Source organism: Chelonoidis abingdonii, chromosome 8 (assembly GCF_003597395.2).
Source record: "Chelonoidis abingdonii isolate Lonesome George chromosome 8, CheloAbing_2.0, whole genome shotgun sequence".
Lineage (NCBI taxonomy): Eukaryota > Metazoa > Chordata > Testudines > Testudinidae > Chelonoidis > Chelonoidis abingdonii.
The window spans coordinates 46,099,513-46,119,586 of record NC_133776.1 but is presented as its reverse complement, the minus strand read 5'-3'; the positions used below and the strand labels follow the sequence as shown (position 1 = coordinate 46,119,586).

Here is a 20,074-nt window from a genome sequence, read left to right as displayed (position 1 = left end):
GAGCTTTGAGGAATGTGTGACCTCTTTGCTCGGGGCCATCGTCCCGGCCAGTGATGGGGTAAAAGGCATCAGCACATAGATGGTGCTGGGGGCGGCATGGCCCTTGAGGCAGGCCCAAGGTATACTGCAAGAGGGGGCCAGTCAGCACATGCAGGAAGATAGAGGCATGGCCATGGGGGAAAGGGGGCGGGGGACAGGAACAGGGCATGAGAGAGGAATATCTGGGGGTCAGGAGAGGGGCCTTACTCCAGAGCAGGAGAGGGGCGGGGCTGGAGGGTGGGAGAGGGAAATGAGCAGCGGGGCAGGAGAGTGACAAAGCGGGGGGGGGAAAGGGGGGGGGGAGGGGGGGGGGGGGGGGAGGAAAAAGGGGGGGGGGGGGGTAGGAGAGGGAAATGAGCAGGTGGGCAGGGCAGGACAGGAGAATGAGCAGGGGGGCAGGAGAGGGGCAGGGCTGGGGGGGTAGGAGAGGGGAATGAGCAGGGGGCAGAGCTTGGGGATAGGAGAGGGTAATTAGTAGGGGCAGGAGACAGGAATGAGCAAGGGGGCAGGAGAAGGACAAGGCAGGGGGGCAGGAGAGGGGCATGAACAGGGGGTAGGACTGGGGAATGAGCGGGGTAGGACTGGGGGGTAGGAGAATGGAAAGAGCAGGGAGGCAGGAGAAGGGAGGGGCTTGGGGGCAGGAAAGGGGCATGAGCAGGGGGGCAGGGCTTTGGAGTAGGAGAGGGTAATTAATAGGGGGCAGGAGAAGGACAAGGCGGCGGGGTAGGAGAGGGGCATGAGCAGGAGGTAGGACTGGGGGGTAGGAGAGGGGCATGAGCAGGGAGGCAGGAGAAGGGCGGGACTTGGGGGCAGGAAAGGGGAATGAGCAGGGGGGTAGGAGACAGGAATAAGCGGGCCCGGGCCCGCCCGCTCTGGCTTGCTGCTCTGCAGCAGGGAGCAACCGCCGCCTCGCACTGGGGCACCGCCGGGACCCACGCAGAGCCGGCCCCGGGCCAGCACTGTGTGGGGGCGGGGCTTGCTGGGCCGCCCCACGGAGGGAGGGGGCCAATGGCGAGCGAGGACGAGGCCAGTTTCACAAACACACACGGGTCTCCATGGAAACCCGGACTCTGGCACAGTCCATGTGGGCTGGCGGGGAGGGGGGTTGGAGCGTTCAGAGCGGGAGGCGGTATTAGTTCCGTTCCCCGCTCAGCGCTGGGGCTAATGCTGGACTCGCCGCTCCTCCCCGCGGTATGCTGCGCTGCACTCCCTAGCCCCCCCGCCCCAACAGTGGTAGGGCCCGCGGCACTGGCCGGGGCTGCGCTGCTTTGCACTGGGACGGGCTGATGGAGCCACCTGCAGCAGCTGGGTGGGTGTCGGGGAGCTCGGGATTTCCTGTGCCCAGCCCGGGCTCATGGCCCGCCTGCAGCTTGGGCGGAGGGCAGAGAGCGCAGAGCATGTGTGTCTGGGAGCCCACGTGTGTGGGATGTGTGAAGTATTTGTGCATGCCAGGGCTTGGAGTGTGTGTGTGCACAAGCGTGTGTGGGATTGGGCGTGTGCCCACATGTGAGAGCTTGCATGTGTGTCCAGGAGGGAATCCACGCATACACACCAATGTAGGGCAGGGTTGGCGTGCTTGTGGGTTCGCACGTATGTGGCAGAGAATGTGTGTGCAGGCGCTTGGAATGTGTGCATACACGTGTGGGAGCACATGTTTGTGCATGGGCTTGGCATATACGCACACATGGGGAAGTGCAGTTGTGTGCAGGGATTCCAAGTGTATGTGTACATGTGTAGGATGTGTGAAGTGTGTGTGTGTGTTCACATGCATGTGGCAGAGGGTGTGCAGGAGCTTGGTGTCTGTACATGCATGTGCCATGCTCCATGCATGGGTAGGGTTACCAACTTTGGTTGGATGAATTCCTGGAGATTTCATCACATGACATTATCTTTAATTAAAGAAGGGATCTCAAAGTCAAATCACCAGGAGGGCCACATGAGCACTAGTACATTGGCACGAGGGCTGCATCACTGACAACTTTTCATATAAAGGTACAAAAGTCCCTACCCTCACCCCCTATAGACTCCAGGACAATCCTGGTGGGTTGGCAACCACATGCATGGTGTGTTTGAAGTGCATGTGTGTTCAGGGGTGCGTGTGCTTGCAAGTAGGAGGGTACCTTGGAGTGTGATGTGAAAGTGGGATTGTACATGTGAGGGTGTTGGTTATGTCAGGATGTACATGAAGAGTTTGTACGTGTATGTGTTGGGAGAGTGTATTCTGGTGTGTTGATGGCAGGTGTTAATGATGAATGTGTATATATCTCCTAGGTTTGATTAACTCATTTATATTAACAAGGAGACCTATTCTTGTTCTATAAAATGGCCCATTATAGATGTGCAGCCTATTTAGTCTGGATTTATGGAATAATATTTTTCCTCTGCTTTCTCTTTCCCCTCAGTGTATGCCTTGATTTTATATACCATCAGTATATGTAGTAGTGTAGTAAATACTGTGTGTGTTTGGAATGGTTATATTGGAGTTAGATTTATTTATTCTGTGTGAAGCAAAATAGTTACAGCTTCATTTGGTGTTAGTCTGGGATTCTGATTTGAATTTTGTCCCCCTTCTGAGTGTAGTTTCAGGCTGATCAAAGAAGATACAGAAGGTGATTATGAACAAGGTTCTAATCTGATCAGAGAAGAAGAAACAGAAGATGATGTTGAACAGGGTTCCAATCTCTTTGACGAAGAGGAAGAATCTCAGACTGAAGAAGATGGTGAACAGTTAGTGAAATTGACTGAAGATGACTTAAGCAGTAATAGGATCATACCCACAAGTGGCATTCAGGAATGGCCAGATGGTTCCAGTTACAAAGGGGAATTTGGGTTTGATTTAAAGCTTGGTTATGGAGAATTCTCATGGGTCAATGGTGAGGTAAACTGGTTTATTCTATTTAAAATTTACATTAAATGCATGTCTATCTGATGGCAGGTTTGATTTGAACATAACAATGTCAAGGAAGACACATTGGTAAGTTTCTCACTCTTCAAATCAATATACAAAAGTGTAATAAATAAATCTCTGCCTGCTAAATAGGATGTATATTTTTGCCTTTTACAAATGCTGCATTTATGGCACACAATACAGTATGCTGAAAGTTCAACTAGCACTGTTCCTCATGCTAAAACTGGGAGTTCAACTAAAGTTATTAACATAAAATAGGTATGTCAGTATCTCCTATTGGCAGCCACTGTGTTGCCAAATAGTTACACAATGAAACATTAATTGCATGGGATCCAAATATCAGAAATGATAAACTAGTTTGCATTCGCTTTGGTCCTTGTGGTTTTAATATTGGATGAAGAACTTTTAAGGTTTAAATATTCACTCAGTTTTAAGGCAGGATGGAAATTAGTTTAAAATCTGATATTCTGCCATCTTTTTGTTAATGCCAATATAAGTTGGCTAATAGTCATTTTATGTACCTGACATTACTTGTAGGCTACCATCAATGGCATTTATTCAAATATTATCTTAGTAAGAAATCAAGATTTCACTATGGTATTTCTTCCTTTGAGTGCTAGCAGTTTGATCATGCCACCGTTTCAACTTTTAGGTCTTGATTTTCATACTGTCCTTTTGCACTTTGGGCTTGAACATTTGGTCCCCTAATTGCACTATTGTATTCTCCTTTCACAGTACATTACAAAAATCCAATATCTACTTCTTTGTCTTGAATTTAATATAGGATGTTGGGTAGTTGAGAAGTGCCTTTTTGATAAACCAGTCTGATTACTCTAAATGGGATAGAGATCATCCCATATGTTACTTTTTGCTGGAGAACTATGCTCTTAAAAGTTAATACTTCTAGTCCTTTGGGAAGTTTGCTCAAATTCATGCCTGCTATGGACAAATATTACATTGAATAAATCTTTCTTCTCTCACTGATACTGGCATTTTATACTTGATCTGACTTTGTGTGAATTAGACTTTCAAAATGTTTACTGTGCAATGGATTAGCCAAACATAACCACAAATTTACCCCTCTGTTACACAGTTATAATATGTTAGAGAGTCTTATGTTTGCAAACCCATCTCGTGAAGAAATATAAGGAAACATGCTACAAATTCAAATGTTTACTTACACTTGCATCTTTCTGCTCTTGCTTACACCAAACTAGATAGATAGTTCCACTGTTACTTCTTAGAGTGGTTCTGTGTCTCCACCTGCTGGCTAGTAATATAATCACAGTAAAAATTAAACAGGATTTAAGGTTGCAGGTAAATCAATTTGTTCTGTTACTTCTAATGTTTAGCATGGCCTCAGTCCGAGTATCTATAGAGTTATCATACTAGAACAGTGCTTCTCAAACTTTTGTACTGGTGACTCCTTTCTCATAACAAGCCCCTGAGTGCGACCTCCCCCCGATAAATTAAAAACATTTTAAAATATTTTCAACACTATTATAAATGCTGGAGGCAAAGTGGGGTTTGGGGTGGAGGCTGACAGCTCGCGATCCCCCATGTAATAACCTCATGACCCTCTGAGCGGTCCCAACCTCCAGTTTGAGAACCCCTGTATTAGAAGATGATTGCATTGTGGTGGGAAAATGCCAGGTTCACTTAGTGGTTCCTGCTGAATTTGTGAAACTTATTAACTGCCCTCAGATATTTACATCAGAAATTGCAATGGAGAAACAAGAACCATTTTTGTACAGCACCTAGCACAATGGGGCCCTGATCTAGGACCTGGGGCACAGTCAGTACTGCTCTAATAAAGCAGTATTTTCTAGTTGGCTAGGGCTGGAAACTAGGAATTGTGTCTCCTAGTCATAGTTCTGTCATTGACTTGCTGTGCAGCTCTGAGCACATCAGTTAGGTCCCTATCCTATGCTCCCGGCATATGTAGATATCCCAACAGCTTTGCTGGTAGTTTTGGGTATGCACGGGCACAGGATCAGGATGTTTGTCTCTATGTTGGTTTCACTGTCTGTAAATAGGTATAGTAGCGTTCTTGTGATGCAAACAAGTAGTGTGAGAGTGCATCATAAGATGGCTGTTTTTATGCTTTAAAAATGAGCGTAATGCTTGCTTATCTCCTGCAGATGCTGTGATAAATGACTAACATTTGTCCATGTGTTCAAACTGTAAAGTGCTATAAATAACAATGAGAATATTTACTAAGAGCCTAATGTTACTAAAGAGTGAGACATGGGAGAGGTCCCTGCAGCTGGTAGCAGAGTGGAAGACCCAGTGAGCTGCTGGGGGTGGAGGGGGAAAGGGGAAGGGGCAGGGGCAGCCATCTATGGAGATGGCTTCTGGGTCTGTAGATCTAGGGAATCCTTTCTCCATGTGCCTTCACAGCCCCTGTAACTCTGTAGGCCCATTTCCCTGTAAGGGGAAGCCTCATCAAAAACCCTGCAAGAGCAAACATATTTTTCTAACCACCTGCAGGGCTAGTCTGTTCCATAAATAAGGTAATACATGCAAGCATATTGGTCTTGCTGTGAACTAGGGAATGGCCTGAACGCTGTAACCTGTATTTGCTTTATTTTTTTTTTTTTTTGCAATTTTCAATATATTTTTCCTGAAAATAATACATAAAATTTCCATGGATGCCAACTATGGTGTAGCTTATTGCTATTTCAAAGCTAGTGACTTCAAATCTAGTTAAGAGTGTATTCTGTTTATATCTCTTCCCTTTGTCCAATAGATCGCTACATTTTTGATGCATAATTACATTTAATAATTTAGCAGAAAAATTAATTTTAGTTCCAATTCAGACATATGCTTAGCACCTTGCAGAACCACCACTTTTCATTGAAGTAAAACTAATATACAGTAATAAGTCTAATTTTAATGAAATTTTGCAAGCAGATAGATCCTGGATTGGAGTGGGGAACTCGCCTTGTTTGAACAATATCTCTTATGTTCCATTTTTATTAATGTTAGTAATTCTCAATATGTTCCTGTTGCATTCATTGATCAGGCGAGCTGTTCTGTTGCTAATTTAATCACTGTAATTTCCTGTGGATGTAGCTTAGTGGAGGATGTGTCCATCTGCCTTATATTATAAAGGTGATGTGTTCATACCCCATGAAAACATAAAAATTAACATTTCTCTCTCCTTTTTTCTGTGAATATACTGAACATTATCATGGAGCTGTTGAAGTTTCTAAATAGTTAGCCGTAACTTGCTATTTATAAGATGGACTTTGACCCTGTTAAATTAGATGTGAAAAAGATTTCCTGAGAAATTCCTCATTTATAATTTTCTAATCGCACAGAACTGAACACCCTTGCCCCAACTCCTGCCCCACCCTTCCCTGAGGCCTTGCTCCTGCCCCGCCCCTTCTCTGAGGCTCCACTCCCGCTCACTCCACTTCTGGTTATTCCATCTCCCCTCCCCAGTTGCTCGCTCTCCCCCATCTTCACTGACATTCAGGGGGCTGGGGCAGGGGGTTGGGGTGCAGGAGGGGATGAGAGCTCTGGCTGGGGGAGTGGGCTCTGGGGTGGGGCCACAAATGAGGGGTTCAGAATATGGGCAGGGGCTCTGAGGTGGGGCAGGGGGTTAGGGTGCGGGATGGGGTGAGGGCTCCGGCTGAGGGTGCAGGCTTTGGAGTGGGGCTGGTGATGAGGGGTTTGGTGTGCAGAAGGGGGCTGGGGCTGGGGGGTTCGGAGTGTGGGAGGGGGCTATGGGCTGGGGCGGGGAGTTGGGTTGCAGGAGGGGGTGTGGAGTACAGGCTCCGGGGGTGGGGGGAATTTGGGTCTGGGAGGTGGCTGGGGGGGAGAGGGATGTGGGCTCTGGGTGGCGCTTACCTCAGGTGGATCCTGGAAGCAGCCAGCATGTCCAGCTCCAAGGCAGAGGGGCTAGGGGGCTCTCTGTGCTGCTTGTGCTCACAGGCGCCGTTGTTGCAGTTCCCATTGGCAGCTCCTGCACCTAGGAGCCAGATATGCAGACCACTTCCGGGAGCTGCATGGAGCCAGGGCAAGCAGGGAGCCTGCCTCAGCCCTGCTGCACTACCGACCAGAATTTTAGCGGCCCAGTCAGCACTGCTGAGCCACCAGGGTCCCTTTTTGACTGAGTGTTCCAGTCAAAAAATAGACGCCTGGCAAACCTACATAAATGGCTGTCTGACTTAGAAATTATTAGAAATCCCCAGACCTGAAGATGAGCTCTCTGTAAACTTAAAAGATTGTCTTCCTCACCAATAGAAGTCGGTCCATTAAAAGATATTTTACCTCAGCCACTTCGGTGTTGTCTCTCTAAGAAATTGTGAGAATTCTTGCACTAGTTGTCTTGGAGATCAGAGTATTTGAGAAAGCAGTGTTTTCAGGTTTTGCTTTGTATGAATTAAATTAAAACTGTTAGGTTGATGATGCTTCACTGCTGGGCTGTAGCCAGTGTCGAGTCACTAGAAGGCTTTGGTACCTTTCTATACCATATCTGTGTGATCTTTTGAAGCACTAACAAGAAAGTAAATTTCTTTTCCTTTGAGACATTGGGCTATAAAAACTGCAGTGGCAATATGTTGCTTTAAGGAAAGAAATGTAATATTAGTAAGAACAGTTCAATACCATCTTTCCTCCAGGGACGTAGCAAAGATGTTGTTTAATATGAGACCCCCATCCAAGACTTAGTTGCTGCCATCTGTATTTCTTTCCACTGGCCATAAATGTACGAAGTGAAGCCTTCCCAAAGGGCTTGGGCCCTTTTTAGAGGAGTGAATTTGGGAACATTGACCTACCTATTAACACTTTCTCTGGAACAAGGAGAGTAAAGAATGAAATCAGAGTTATAACTGTTTTCTCTTATGTGCTCTCTAAGTGACCTTGGCTTTCCAGGTCCCCTGCAGGTGCTCCGTTGCCTCTGGCCATTCAGAGCTCTTTTCCGTCCATGCTCTTGGCAGACTCCCTGTGCTGCTCCTTCCCTGGTTGCTTTCGGACACTTCTTGTGCTTCACTGGTCACTCCATTTTGTCAGTCTTAGATGCTCGTTTTCCCCTGGGCTGTTCACTTGCTATCTGCTGAGGTATTTCACTCTTGGCCTTGCACGGTCAGTTCCACACTCTGCTTTTTTGGGGGGTCGTTGGGCTGGGTCTCACCTCCTGATTGGCCTGGGGGTGCACACTGGTTAGCACTGAATTTCACCTTTGTTTCTCTATTATTCCTTAGGCTGTGTTTCAGCTGCATCCCTAGCTCTTAGCCCTTTTCTCAACTCTCTTCTTTTCACTGTTCCTTTCTCTGTACAGTTGTATGCCTTCTGTAGGATTAATCACCACAGTACAAAAGAATCACTTTCACTGTCTTCAGCAGAAGTAACCCAAGCCCCCATCCCCAAATCTGCTTCTCATTTCTTCTTTTCCTGCGGATGCTACTGTCAAAGGCAGTTTTTGCCTGGACCCTACCTCTCTCTGTTCATAGTGCAATTAGTTCTGCAGGCCTGAAAGGTTTAGCTCTTGAACACGGGGCTTTATCTGTGCTTCCTATCAGCTCCCTTTGGACATAGTTTCATCTGTGGTAATCATGAATGTTGCCCTGTAGTTTCTTCAGCAATGGGTTCTGTCAGAACAATGTAATCCAGAAACCTCCATTGGGGACTCATTACCTGGGCAGAGGGGGCATCTGAAGTGCACTCCTGAGTTCCAGCAACATCCAAATGGGAACATATTTAACTCATTCTGTCTGCATTTTTCTAGAAGTTCATTTAACTGGCTTCATGTCACCAGCCCTAGAAAGTGGACTCCATTCTAGTCAGATGTGGCACAGGCTTCGACAGTGCAAGCTTTTGCACATCATTCACCAATGTTTCTCACCTTGACCTGCAACGACATTCTCAATGAGCCCATTTGGTCCTTTGTTTTTCTTCTGAGAGTGCCAACAAATGTCAGATAATGCCTATAGTAGTGGGTCAGCATCTTTGGTGATGCAGATCTCTGTTCAGCTCCTACTGGAAGGTATCAACAATTTGTTTCATGGAGGGTAATGATTTTCAGTCTCTATCAGTCAAGGCCAGGACTCAAATTGGTGACCTAGAAGTGAAAGGATCCATGTCAGTTTCTATTATAATCCCCAAACTATTTAGTCATTTTGTCTGATCTATAATAATTTTACTGAGAATAGTCACAGCATAGTCCACATATTAGTGGGACATTGGCAAGTCATCTGGTGCATTGATGCACCAGACATTGTAGAAACATCATATAGGGGAGAATGGTATGTTTTAAGGTGTTGAGCGGCAAGTAATTTTATTCCCCAAATAACTCAGAAAAGAGAAACAAGAAATGGTAAGCCATATCTTAATGACTGTCTCTCTTAATTCTCCCTTAATGATTGTCTTTGTACTACGCCTTAAGGGATGCTTTGATTAAAGGTGAGCTAAATACTCAGTTATAACATTAGATAATTGGATTTAAATAGAAAACGTGCAGATTGCACCAAAGAAACAAATACAATTTTAAGCATTTAAAGAATGAACAAAGGTTTCATGTTTCATTGGAAACTTGTGTTGAGTAACCAACGACTTCTTAAAACAATTCCCAACTATATATGTTTTCCTTATCATTGAAAGAATTAAGATTTTTAGAGTGTTTATCAAAGGAATTGGGTTAAAAAAGAATAATTCTAGAGTTCTTTAAATGGTGTGTGTGTGTGTGAAATCTTAGGTTTTCCTCTTTGAATTGAGGAGGGTGAGACAAGGGGTGATAAATGAGGCTTGTGACATAGTTTTGTAACTTTGATATACTAGGTACTACTTGTCACTTTTTTCTGTTAGGTCCCAGGAAAAGACATTCTTTAATAATAGGGCGGTGCCTGGTCTTGAGAAGACATTCCTAGTGGTTTTTAACTTTAAACCAAATGTCTCTCAAGATTACAATCTGCAATATCTTCACCCACTATTTGCAACTAAGAACTCCTACCAAACACTGTATTCAAGGCAAAAAAGCACAATAGCCAACATTTCTGTAGTCCTTCAAACAGTATATACAATATTAAAGCAAAACAGAAATGCTAAAGCTGCATTTAAGAGTCTGTGCAACTATACCTGGAGGTGACTGAAAATATGCTTTCATGGCCCAGGAGATCTCATTCTCCTTGACACCTTTTGTGCCTGCAGAGGTTTCCTAGTTTTGTTAGTTAGTTTGAACATACTTTAATAAACACTCCTTTAATAAAATAAACACTGCAAAACATAAGAATGCGGTCTATTCTATTGTCCAAGAACATGTAGGTATCTTCTAAAATTCAGTCAAGGTGAGCTTGTAATAAATTAAAACCATCACTGGGCTTCTGTTTTTTTAGTTTATTAATTTCATTTTTTAGGGAGTTTTTCCGCAATTTTTGAATTCTACATAATGTCCAAAAATTGGTTGTTTTCAGGGCTTTCTCTTTGTATATAGATGTAGTACTGTTTCAAAGAGCACTACGTTAAAATGCCCTGGGGAATCTTTAGTTTTCACCAGCAGGGTCTACCTGGACCAATTAATGCGCAACACATTAGTGTGTTTTAGAAGTCACACCCCTGTAGTCCATATTACTGCTCCATGTATACAAGCCCTTGGATAGTAGCCAGGGAGCCTAGACTTCACCTGTATAAACAAGCTGTACTTGGGCAAAAGGTGAAGTCAATATGAATTGGATAGGGGCAGAATAAATAGGTGTGATATTGTATCTCCAACTTTAAAAGATATTGTCTCAATGACCTTCTCATAAGCAGACTAGGGAAATATAGACTAGACAAACCTACTTACTATAAGATGGCTGCACAACTGGCCTGAAAACCGTACTCCGAGAGTAGATATCACAGTTAAACTGGAAGGTTACATTGAGTGGGATCTCACAGGGATCTGTCCTGGGTCTAGTTCTGTTCAATTACTTCATCAATGATTTGGATAATTGCATAGAGAGTACACTTATAAAGTTTGTGGATGATACTAAACTGGGAGGGTTGCAAGCACTTGGGATGACAAGATTAGAATTCAAAATTATCTTGACAAACTGGAGAAATGGTCTGAAATAAATAGAATTAAAATCAATAAGGATAAACGTAAAATACTACACTTATGATGGAATAATCAATTGCACAAAAACAAGATAAGAAGTGACTGCCTAGGAAGGAGTATTGCTGAAAAGGATCTGGGGGTTATAGTGGATCACAAGCTAAATATGAATCACTGGTGTAATATCGTCACAAAAAGACGAACATTTTTCTGGGATGTATTAGTAGGAGTATTGTAAGCAAGACACGAGAAGTAATTCTTCTGCTCTACTCAGCACTGATAGGGCCTCACTTGGAGTATTGTGTCTAGTTCTGGGCACCACACTTCAGCAAAGATGTTGATAAACTGGAGAAAGTCCAGAAGAGAGCAACAAAAATGATGAGAAGTCTAGAAAACATGTCCTATGAGGGAAGATTGAAAAAATTGGGTTTGATTAGTGTGGAGAAGAGAAGACTGAGGGTAGGGGACATAACAGTCTTCAAGTATATAAAAGGTTGTTATTAAGAGGAAAGTGATAAATTGTTCTTATTCACTGAGGACAGGACAGGAAGTCATCAGCTTAAATTGCAGCAAGGAAGATTTAAGTTAGATATTAGAAAAAAATTGCTAATTGTAAGGATAGTTAAGCACTGGAATAGATTACCTTGGAAGGTAGTGGAATCTCCATCATTGGAGGCTTTTAAGGAAAAGGTTAGACCTGCTAGGGATGGTCTAATGCTTGGTCCTGCATCAGATGAGCTATCCGAGATCCCTTCCAGTCCTACGTTTCTGTGATTGAGTAACCATTTCTGGTGTTGTTCTGATGTTTATCCAATAAACATTGATGTTGGATTTTTTGTATTATGGTTTTTTTAATCAATTAAAACTTAAATTCAGAAGTTTTGTATATTATAATTTCATTAATAATTTTTCATCAACATTGAGGTTTATCCCCTTGCAAAAAAGGGAAGGATCAATTAGTTTTTGTTTTTTTTTAATATGGTGGTTATATTATGAAGAATAGGTAGATTCCCTGTTAAAGTTGTAACCAGATTTTACCTCTCCTTCTCATATGTATCTGTATATAAAAATGTATTACCTCAACTAACACTGTTATGGTGCAAGTCCTACCCACCAAGTCACACTTCATTTGTTAGACTGGACTCTCTGGAGCTACTGGCGGCTGTTTTTCCAGGATTGCACACTAGAGGGACCCAGCAGGTCCCTCTGGCTTAGTCTAGCTCCAGGGGGAACCGACTGTCGGACTTAATAATAGGATTAAGGGTCACCTGTGTACCTGGGCCTTTCTAAGAATAGCTGTGGGGGAGCAGAGGCTCCTTCTTCCAGGGGTTAGTGGCCTGGGAATCTGATAGGAGAGAACGGGGTGATGGACAGATGACTGACCTGCCAGGGATGAAGGATGAAGGGCTTGAGATGATGTCTCTTTTGGTTCTTCAGGGCTTTTTCGGGTTAGAGTAGGTAAGTGGGAGACAGCTGCTCCAGGCAGACCCCGCTCTGGTCTGCAACTGGGCATACGTTTATAGTGTGTACACCTGATTTTGAGCCAGACTTACGTTTCTGTGGATACTCGGGATCTCCCTGATACTGCAACTTCAATACCTCCCTATTTCATATGTACACACAGGGGCTGGGTCAGCTGCTGAGCGCTTAAATAGCTGCTGGCTTACTCTGTGTTTTGCTATGACTTGGAGCACTTGAATGTGTGAACATTTGGACTTATCTCCTTCTAAACTGTTGGGAGTTACAGGCCCTACCATATGTCTATGGAAAAATAATAGGTGAAATCCTGGCCTAGTTGAACTTTAGAGAAGTTTTTTCATTGGCTTCAATGGGGTCAGGATTTTGGCCAGTTTTCCAAAGATGCATAATGGCTAGGCACTCTGTATATACCAAGATCTTGTGTGGCCGTTTTCTCTAGTATTGCTCCATTGTAGTGAGGAACAATTACAAGCCACTTATTTCTCTTCCCTCAGCTATATCACTTTCCTCTTTTTTTGGTGCGTTACAGAAGTATGTGGGGCAGTTTTACAAGGACCATCGGCATGGCAAAGGGATGTATTTTTGGCCCGACAGTTCCAAATTTGCCGGTTCATTTTATCTTAGCCATAAAGAAGGATATGGGACTATGGAATTCAAGGATGGCAGAAACTATCAGGTAACAGGATGAAATTGAATGTATTCTAATGACTGATAGCACTAACAGAATATGAATTTGTACTGCCAGCATGGTCTCTGTGGCTTTCCCACAAAGCATGTGGCTGGAATGTGTTTCTGAAGCATGTGCAGATCATTAATGGCTAAAATGTGCACTCTGGTAATAAAATACCAATAAGGAAAAAAAAAAAGCTTAAAGCTTCTAAAGTAGTTGCTCAAATTCATGCCTTGTACAGAAATGACCAAAGATAGGAGCCTCAATTGAGCTAGGGCTTCAAAAACCACGCGTCTGAGGCAAGTGTCACTGTGGAGTGTGTCTGTTGATGGGCAGGGAACAGGACAGCAGGAGCTGTAGGTTCTTGTCTCTGAAGGTAGCGATAAGCCTGGGAGCAGAGTGGCCCTGGGGTTACACTCCTTTAAGAAGGAAGCAACCAGGCAGCAAAGGCCTGATGGGAAGGAGGTGTCTGTATTGTTTTTGTTTTCCTGTTGAGGGAGCAGGAGGAGAGCAGAGTAGGTGTTGCTGTTCTCTTTTTCAGGCCACGTGGGTGAACTGGGAAGCAGAGGACCAGGCTGCCACTGTTAGCTGCATGGGTGGGAGTGGGAAGCCAGTAGCTGGTGGAGAGGTGGTAAGGGGTGGGGGCAATATGGGCAAATGAGTGATTGAGAGGATGCATTTAAAGAGCAGAGAAATATTTGAGGGAGGATTGGGGAAGATGACACACAACAGATGTAAAGGGGCAGAGGACTGAACCCAGTGTAGGAAGGAAAAGAGAAAGGACGTAAGGAGGTGGAGCGGGAAGGAAGGAAGAGAGGAAACAGTGTGCACACAAAATAGTGCAGCAAGATGCACAGAAGGAATGAAAGAGGAGTGAAGCCAAGCAGGGACAGAAGGTGTCCCAAAAACACAAGAGGCAAGTGAAGTTTATTAAATAGAAAATCGACTGGTAGTCTTACATGGTGGGTTGTCCTTTAAACTGCAGAGGTGTGTGTGTAAGAGAGTGAGCACTAGTATTTTTCATTTCTACTAGTAGGCATAACAAATATCTGGTAATCTTAGTTGGGATCGGGGCTCTCGTTGTGCTGGGCACTATACAGACCTAGAAAAGAGACAAAACCTGCCCGAAGGTAGAAAGATATCAAGGGTAGGGGGTGAGGATACAATTTACCAGCAACTGAATCCAGTGAAGAGTTGACCGAGCTTGGTTAGCTACATGGATTGTAATTTTCTTTTTAAGTTGGGGATAGAGATAAGGAAGAAGGGCGCAAGGGAATGAAAGAAGGGAAGGAGAGATAGTCACAGCTTGTCAGCAGCATAGCCATGATCAGCAATCTGAGTTTTGAGGCATTGCAGTGGAGGGAAGTCAGGAGGAGGATGAGGTAGTGTCCCTACAGGTTTATTCAGGGAGTTTTTCCTCAGGCATAAGGGGCAGTGGGAGAGAAAGCAAACATGGAGTTGTTTTAAAGCAGACGCTGACTTGTGAATAGTAAAAGCTGGGAATGTTGGTGGAGGGAAGGCAAGGAGCAGTGGCGCTATAGGTTAGTAAATGAGCTAGGAAGTGTAGGGCTATGTTATGAAGAACCTTACTGTTAAAGACAAGGGGCCAGATCCCAAACTGCTGTAAATCCATGTAGCTCCACTGAAGTCAATGAAGCTATGCTCATTTTACATCAGCGGAGAATCTGACTTAAGAAGTGAGAGTTTGATGTGAAGGTGAAGGGGGAGCTAGTGGAGGGACTCAGAGAGGGGGCTGATTAGGTCCGGGTGATGAGCCAGGAAGATGACTTTAGAAACAATGTTCTGAGTAGACTTGAGGGGAGCAAGGTTTCAAGTGTCAAGATATGAAATGATTGAAAATTTTCAAATCTGGTTGACTCTATTAGAGGTGGTTGAACTACTTATTGCAAACAGTATACTCAGAGAACTGATCCCTTCCATTTAAGTTGTCTACAAACTGATCATATGTACAAATTTATCTACATATCATAATATGTACTTGCTCGTGGCAAGTAGTATGTAGAGAGGGCTTGATACCTGAGCTCTGTGGCAGATCGAACAGTATTTCTGAATGACCTACCCTTCATAAACTGCTTCCTTTGCAAACTAATTTCACTTACTCATGAAACAAACTTGGTTTCTTGATTAAACAAACAAAGCTACAAAAGGCTGAAATTAACTTTCTGCAAATGCTTGTAAGAACAAAGCTTGAGCTGTTTGAATATTCTTGAACAGTGAATAAAAGTGTCTCAGTGGTCCTAGTTAAAACCTGTAGCCAGGGCCGACTCCAGGCCACAGCGCGCCAAGCGCGTGCTTGGGGCGGCAAAATTGCTAGAGCCGGCCCTGCCTGTAGCTCCATTGCCTTCAGTGAAGCCATCCACCCTACCTCACTTCAGCCAATGGGTTTCATGTATTGCCATTAGTGCAGTTCCAGTGTGACCAATCAAAGTGAATACAATAGTTGATCAGCTTGTCAGGTGCTTAGATTGCCCTAAATGTCAATAGGCAATTGACACTGGAACAGTAATGTCAGACCAAATAAATTTGGTTTTGCATCTTTTAAATGGAAGCCAGACTATAAGTTATGTAGAATATCTGACCTATATGTCTTCTCTAATACTAGTAAACCTATTGCTCTCCTAAGGGACTGTACAAGGCCGATGAGCGTTTTGGACCAGGAGTTCAGAGCTATCCAGATGGCTCTCAAGACGTTGGCTTGTGGCTCAGGAATCACATAATTAAACTGTGTACTGAAATACCTGGACATTTTTGTCTCCTGGATTACCCAGAACACTACAGCTATTTTGATGCTGATTCCCAGAGAGAGTATCTTTCTGATGAGGAGATTCCATTTTGGGATCTGAATGAGGAACAGGACCCGTTTTTCTACAACTACAAACGTCTCCTTTTAGATGACAATTACACATTGCCTGAAAAAATGTACATATACTCAACTGATACAGATCACCTTCCCCTGACTCGCATCTTCCGTAAAGAGTTTGATTCCCAATATTTTCAGAACAACAAAAAGTTGTATGATGAAAAACCGTGGCCTATTAAAAACACAAGCCCTTTAATGGTTAGAATGCAGAAGCACATCTATAAATACAGGTAGCTATTGATTTTTGTGTGTGATTTGTGTTTGTTGGGATATCTGTGGGATTTTCTTTTTAGACTATTGCAAAGATCACCTTTAGCACAAGTTATGGTACAGAAGTCATGCTTCACAGAAAAATTTCTACTATTGATGATTAAGTTTAGAAATTCATTTGACAAACTGCAAATGAGATTTTGTGAAACAAACAGCATGTTCCCCTTTCACTTCCTTAACCTAAAGGAAACCTTTTTTCTTAAAATATACCATCAACTCAGGTCCTGATATGTGCCTACAAAAACAACATTGTTATTAATTTGAATTATAGAATGCCTAGAAGTCCCAACCTAGATTAGGGACTCCATTATGCTACAGCAGGGATGGGCAAACTATGGCCTGCGGGCCAGATCTGGCCCCTCAGGGCTTTGGATTCGGCCTGTGGGATTGTTCCCCATGGAGGCACAGGCCCCGTGCTGCTCTCAGGAGTGGCCGGCCCAACACCCCTGCGGCCCCCGGACCCTTGCCTCTAGACACCACCCCCCACAGCTCCCATTGGTTGGGAACAGGGAACCACAGCCAATGGGAGCTTCAGGGGAGGTACCTGGAGGCGCGGCAAGGGCAGCGCATGTGGAGCTCTTTGCCCCCCCTACCCCAGGGGCCGCAGTGCTTCCTGGAGTGGTGCTGGGCCGGGGACAGGGCAGTGTGCAGGGACCCTGCCCTGGCCGTGGTGTGCACTTCTGCCACCCTGGAGCCCAACCCCTCCTGCACCCCACCCCACAACTCCCTGCCTTAAGCCCACTGCCTGCACCATGCACCCCTCCTGCACCCCAACCCCCTTCTCTGAGCCCCCTGCTGCACCCTGCACCCCTCCTGTACCCCAACTCCCTGCCCTGAGCTCCCTTGTACACACTGCATCACTCCTGCACTGAGCTCCCTGCTGCACCCTGCTGCCCTCCTGCATCCCAATCCCCTGCCCTGAGCTCCCTCCCGCAGTCCGCACCCCTCCTGCACCCCTGCCCTGAGCCCTCTCCTGCACTCTGCACCTATCCTGCACCCCAATCCCCTTCCCTGAGCCCCCTCATGCACCCCGCACCCCTCCTCTGCCCCAATCCCTTGCCCATAGCCCCTTCCTGCACACCGCACCCCTCCCACACCTCGCACTTCCTCCTGCACCCCAACCCCTGCCTCAGCCCTGCATACAATTTCCCCACCCAGATGTGGCCCCCAGCCCAAAAAGTTTGCCTACCCCTGTGCTACAGGGTCATACAACAAAATGACAGAGCCCTATCCACTAGATTATGCAAAAACATGCTCCAAAGTGTCTTCAGCTGTTAGTGCACATGTAGCTGGTATTAGCTATATATGCAGACAGATACTTTGTACGTGCAAATACCCTCTTACACATGAAAATACTCTGCCTGCATGCACAGGTATGTTTGCAGGAGTGGTGCCAGCATGTGCATATTTTGCAGACTCAGCTGAGGCAGCACAGTTTGGAAATCTGGTCCATCATGCAGATGAGTGCCTTGTATGCTTTCTTTAATCTTCTAAGCACACCATATGGCCTTTTTTAACCTTGGAGAGCTTGGTATTTAATTTTCACTTGCAAACATCCAGATTCTTGGGGCTGGATGTTTTTAACCCCTTCTCTGAATATGATTAATGTCCCCCATACCACAGCTCTTGGACCATTTTAACTCCCTTATGCTCATTCCATGATGGGAGCAAAATTGAACTGTCTGAGATTGGTTTTTTTAAATGGTTGCCATCCTCCTCCTCCCATGTTACCTGGCAATAATCTTGATTATCAGTGGCTTTTTTTAAAAAAACTCTGTGGTATAACAGGTATCGGCTGCATAGCTGTTTAAGTTAAATGTGGACTCTCCAGCTGTTTAATGTTTTTCTCTTTCTTCTGTTTGAGGCATTGTCAAACAGAGATCAGTTGGGATATCAACGTCATTCTGAATGGAAGCCGAGACACCTTTGGACCCAAGGGCCCCAAAGAGCTTGCTTCGGAGCAGCTGATTCAGAAGGCAGCAGCAGGAGACTTCAATAGCATTTACGAGATTCTGAAGGACAGCTCAGCTCATCCAGATGTTGCTGACATGCATGGATACACTGCACTTGCTGCTGCTGCTGTAAGATCCCAAATGTGACTCTTCCCTCTGTGAATGACCATTTTTTTTGTTGCTACTGCATCTCTCTCTCTCTCTCTGTTATACAGTAAATGCATGAGACATGATAGCAAACATCTTGAAGGAAAGACAGCTTGCTGAGCAACATGCTAAAAAAATATTCTGTAAAATATATCCCTCTGTAATATTAAAGATGACTCAAAGCCTAAAATTCCAAATCCTTCCAATTTGGGTGTTGCACCGGGCTGGATTTAAATCCCTGAAACTGCCCCTGCTTCCCCCCTTCTGCTTTCTTGTTCCAGGCTGTATTCAAACCCAGAAGGGATCTGGTTTTTGCGGGTTTTTTTTGGAGCGGGGGCGGGGGGGTTGGGTTACAGTCTGGTTTCGGGTAGAAGTTATGATGTATGCATGACTTCAGTTTATCTGTGGGAAGTATTTGGCTCCTTATTTAAACATTTATCAGTGCCCAGCCTAGCCTTCTGGGCACCTTACATCTATTAACAAATTAATTTGATTTTTGCTAATGATTTTTTTTTAAAGTCCTCAGAACAAGAAAATTAATTCCATATTAATTTAGAACATTAGAGTTTTTCTCTTTTTGTATTGGCCTCTCATCCCATGAGCTTTAGTCATTTTGTAGACATTAATCCTCTTCCCCTAGCAGTCCTGTGACCGTACGGTTGATTTTGGGGGGAGAGTATTGAAGACACAGAGGTTACGTGACTTGTCCACTGTAACACAGAAAGTCAAAACTGAGCATACATCTGAGGACAAAATGGAACCTAATGCACATAGACTGTTGCCGTTTACAGCATGTGCAATGTGGCAGAGTTACAGTTGCTTTGGCAACAGTAACTTTGAATTTCCTGACAGTTTTTATTTTTATTTTTCCTCAGTGCCAAAATGTTGTATTAATACAGCGTTTTGTTGTATTTGATTCCTGAGTTCCATGATAGTGTGCTTTACAACAGTTAAGTCTTCTCTGAAAACATTAGGCCTTTTAAAAGTCAGCATGAAAAATATTCTATTTAAATGAAGTGCGTTTCTCAGATAGCTCACTAATGTAAGAAAAATTGAAAAGCCTCCCAGTAGTATCTACTTCAGTTTAACAGGTCAGATTTAGTAGTTGATGTAAGTGAGTGAAACTCCATTGACTTCAGTGTAATTACAGACACTCACAATGTTTCTAAGGACCAGCGGCAACAGGCAGTGTGGGACTGTATTTTGGATCAGTGGTGCATTTCTTGACAGATAGTTTCTCTGGATCAGCTCTCAGATGCCCCTCAGAACAACCACATGAACTGAAAGATCCTTCTTTGTTACAACAGGATACGTTGTGATCAGGGGTGATTTCACTTATATCTTTACTGTTGGACCTTCTTTAGCTCCCTTGTGTACCTCAACATGCCATCCAGTCATGGACTGCCCTCTTTATTATCTTAATGGTAAATGGATTCACCTGACATATCCGGATGCTGCTGCTGTGATAGTGGCTACATCACTAACCCAACATCTAATTCTTGGTTTGTGGCATTAAAAGCCATACTCCAGAAGAAATGCAATTATACAAGGACCTTATATTGGGTGCACCTAAAATAGTTTTACCTTTTTCTTGGTTTTGCCAGCCTTCCGCATTAACTATAAGACATAGCTTGAAGCAGTAGAAACATTTTGAGATCACTGTTAATTTATGGGCCAAATTCAGCACTGGCAT

General features: G+C 44.4%; 1 protein-coding gene across 9 annotated transcripts in view; it reads left to right on the top strand.

Annotated features, from left to right (window-relative positions):
- The first annotated feature begins 1,230 nt into the window (after positions 1–1,230).
- Positions 1,231–20,074, top strand: part of ANKMY1 (ankyrin repeat and MYND domain containing 1) — a 250,288-nt gene continuing 231,444 nt past the window's right edge. For 7 of the 9 annotated variants that reach the window (XM_032764738.2, XM_032764737.2, XM_032764745.2 and 4 more), the window contains exons 1-5: positions 1,231–1,348; positions 2,620–2,917; positions 12,991–13,137; positions 15,776–16,242; positions 18,147–18,363. In XM_032764738.2, the coding sequence (XP_032620629.1) occupies positions 1,326–1,348; positions 2,620–2,917; positions 12,991–13,137; positions 15,776–16,242; positions 18,147–18,363 (1,152 nt within the window). In that variant the 5' untranslated portion in view covers positions 1,231–1,325. Of the gene's footprint in view, positions 1,349–2,619; positions 2,918–12,990; positions 13,138–15,775; positions 16,243–18,146; positions 18,364–20,074 lie in introns of those variants that run through there. The other 2 variants (XM_032764741.2, XM_032764744.2) reach the window with 2 other exon arrangements.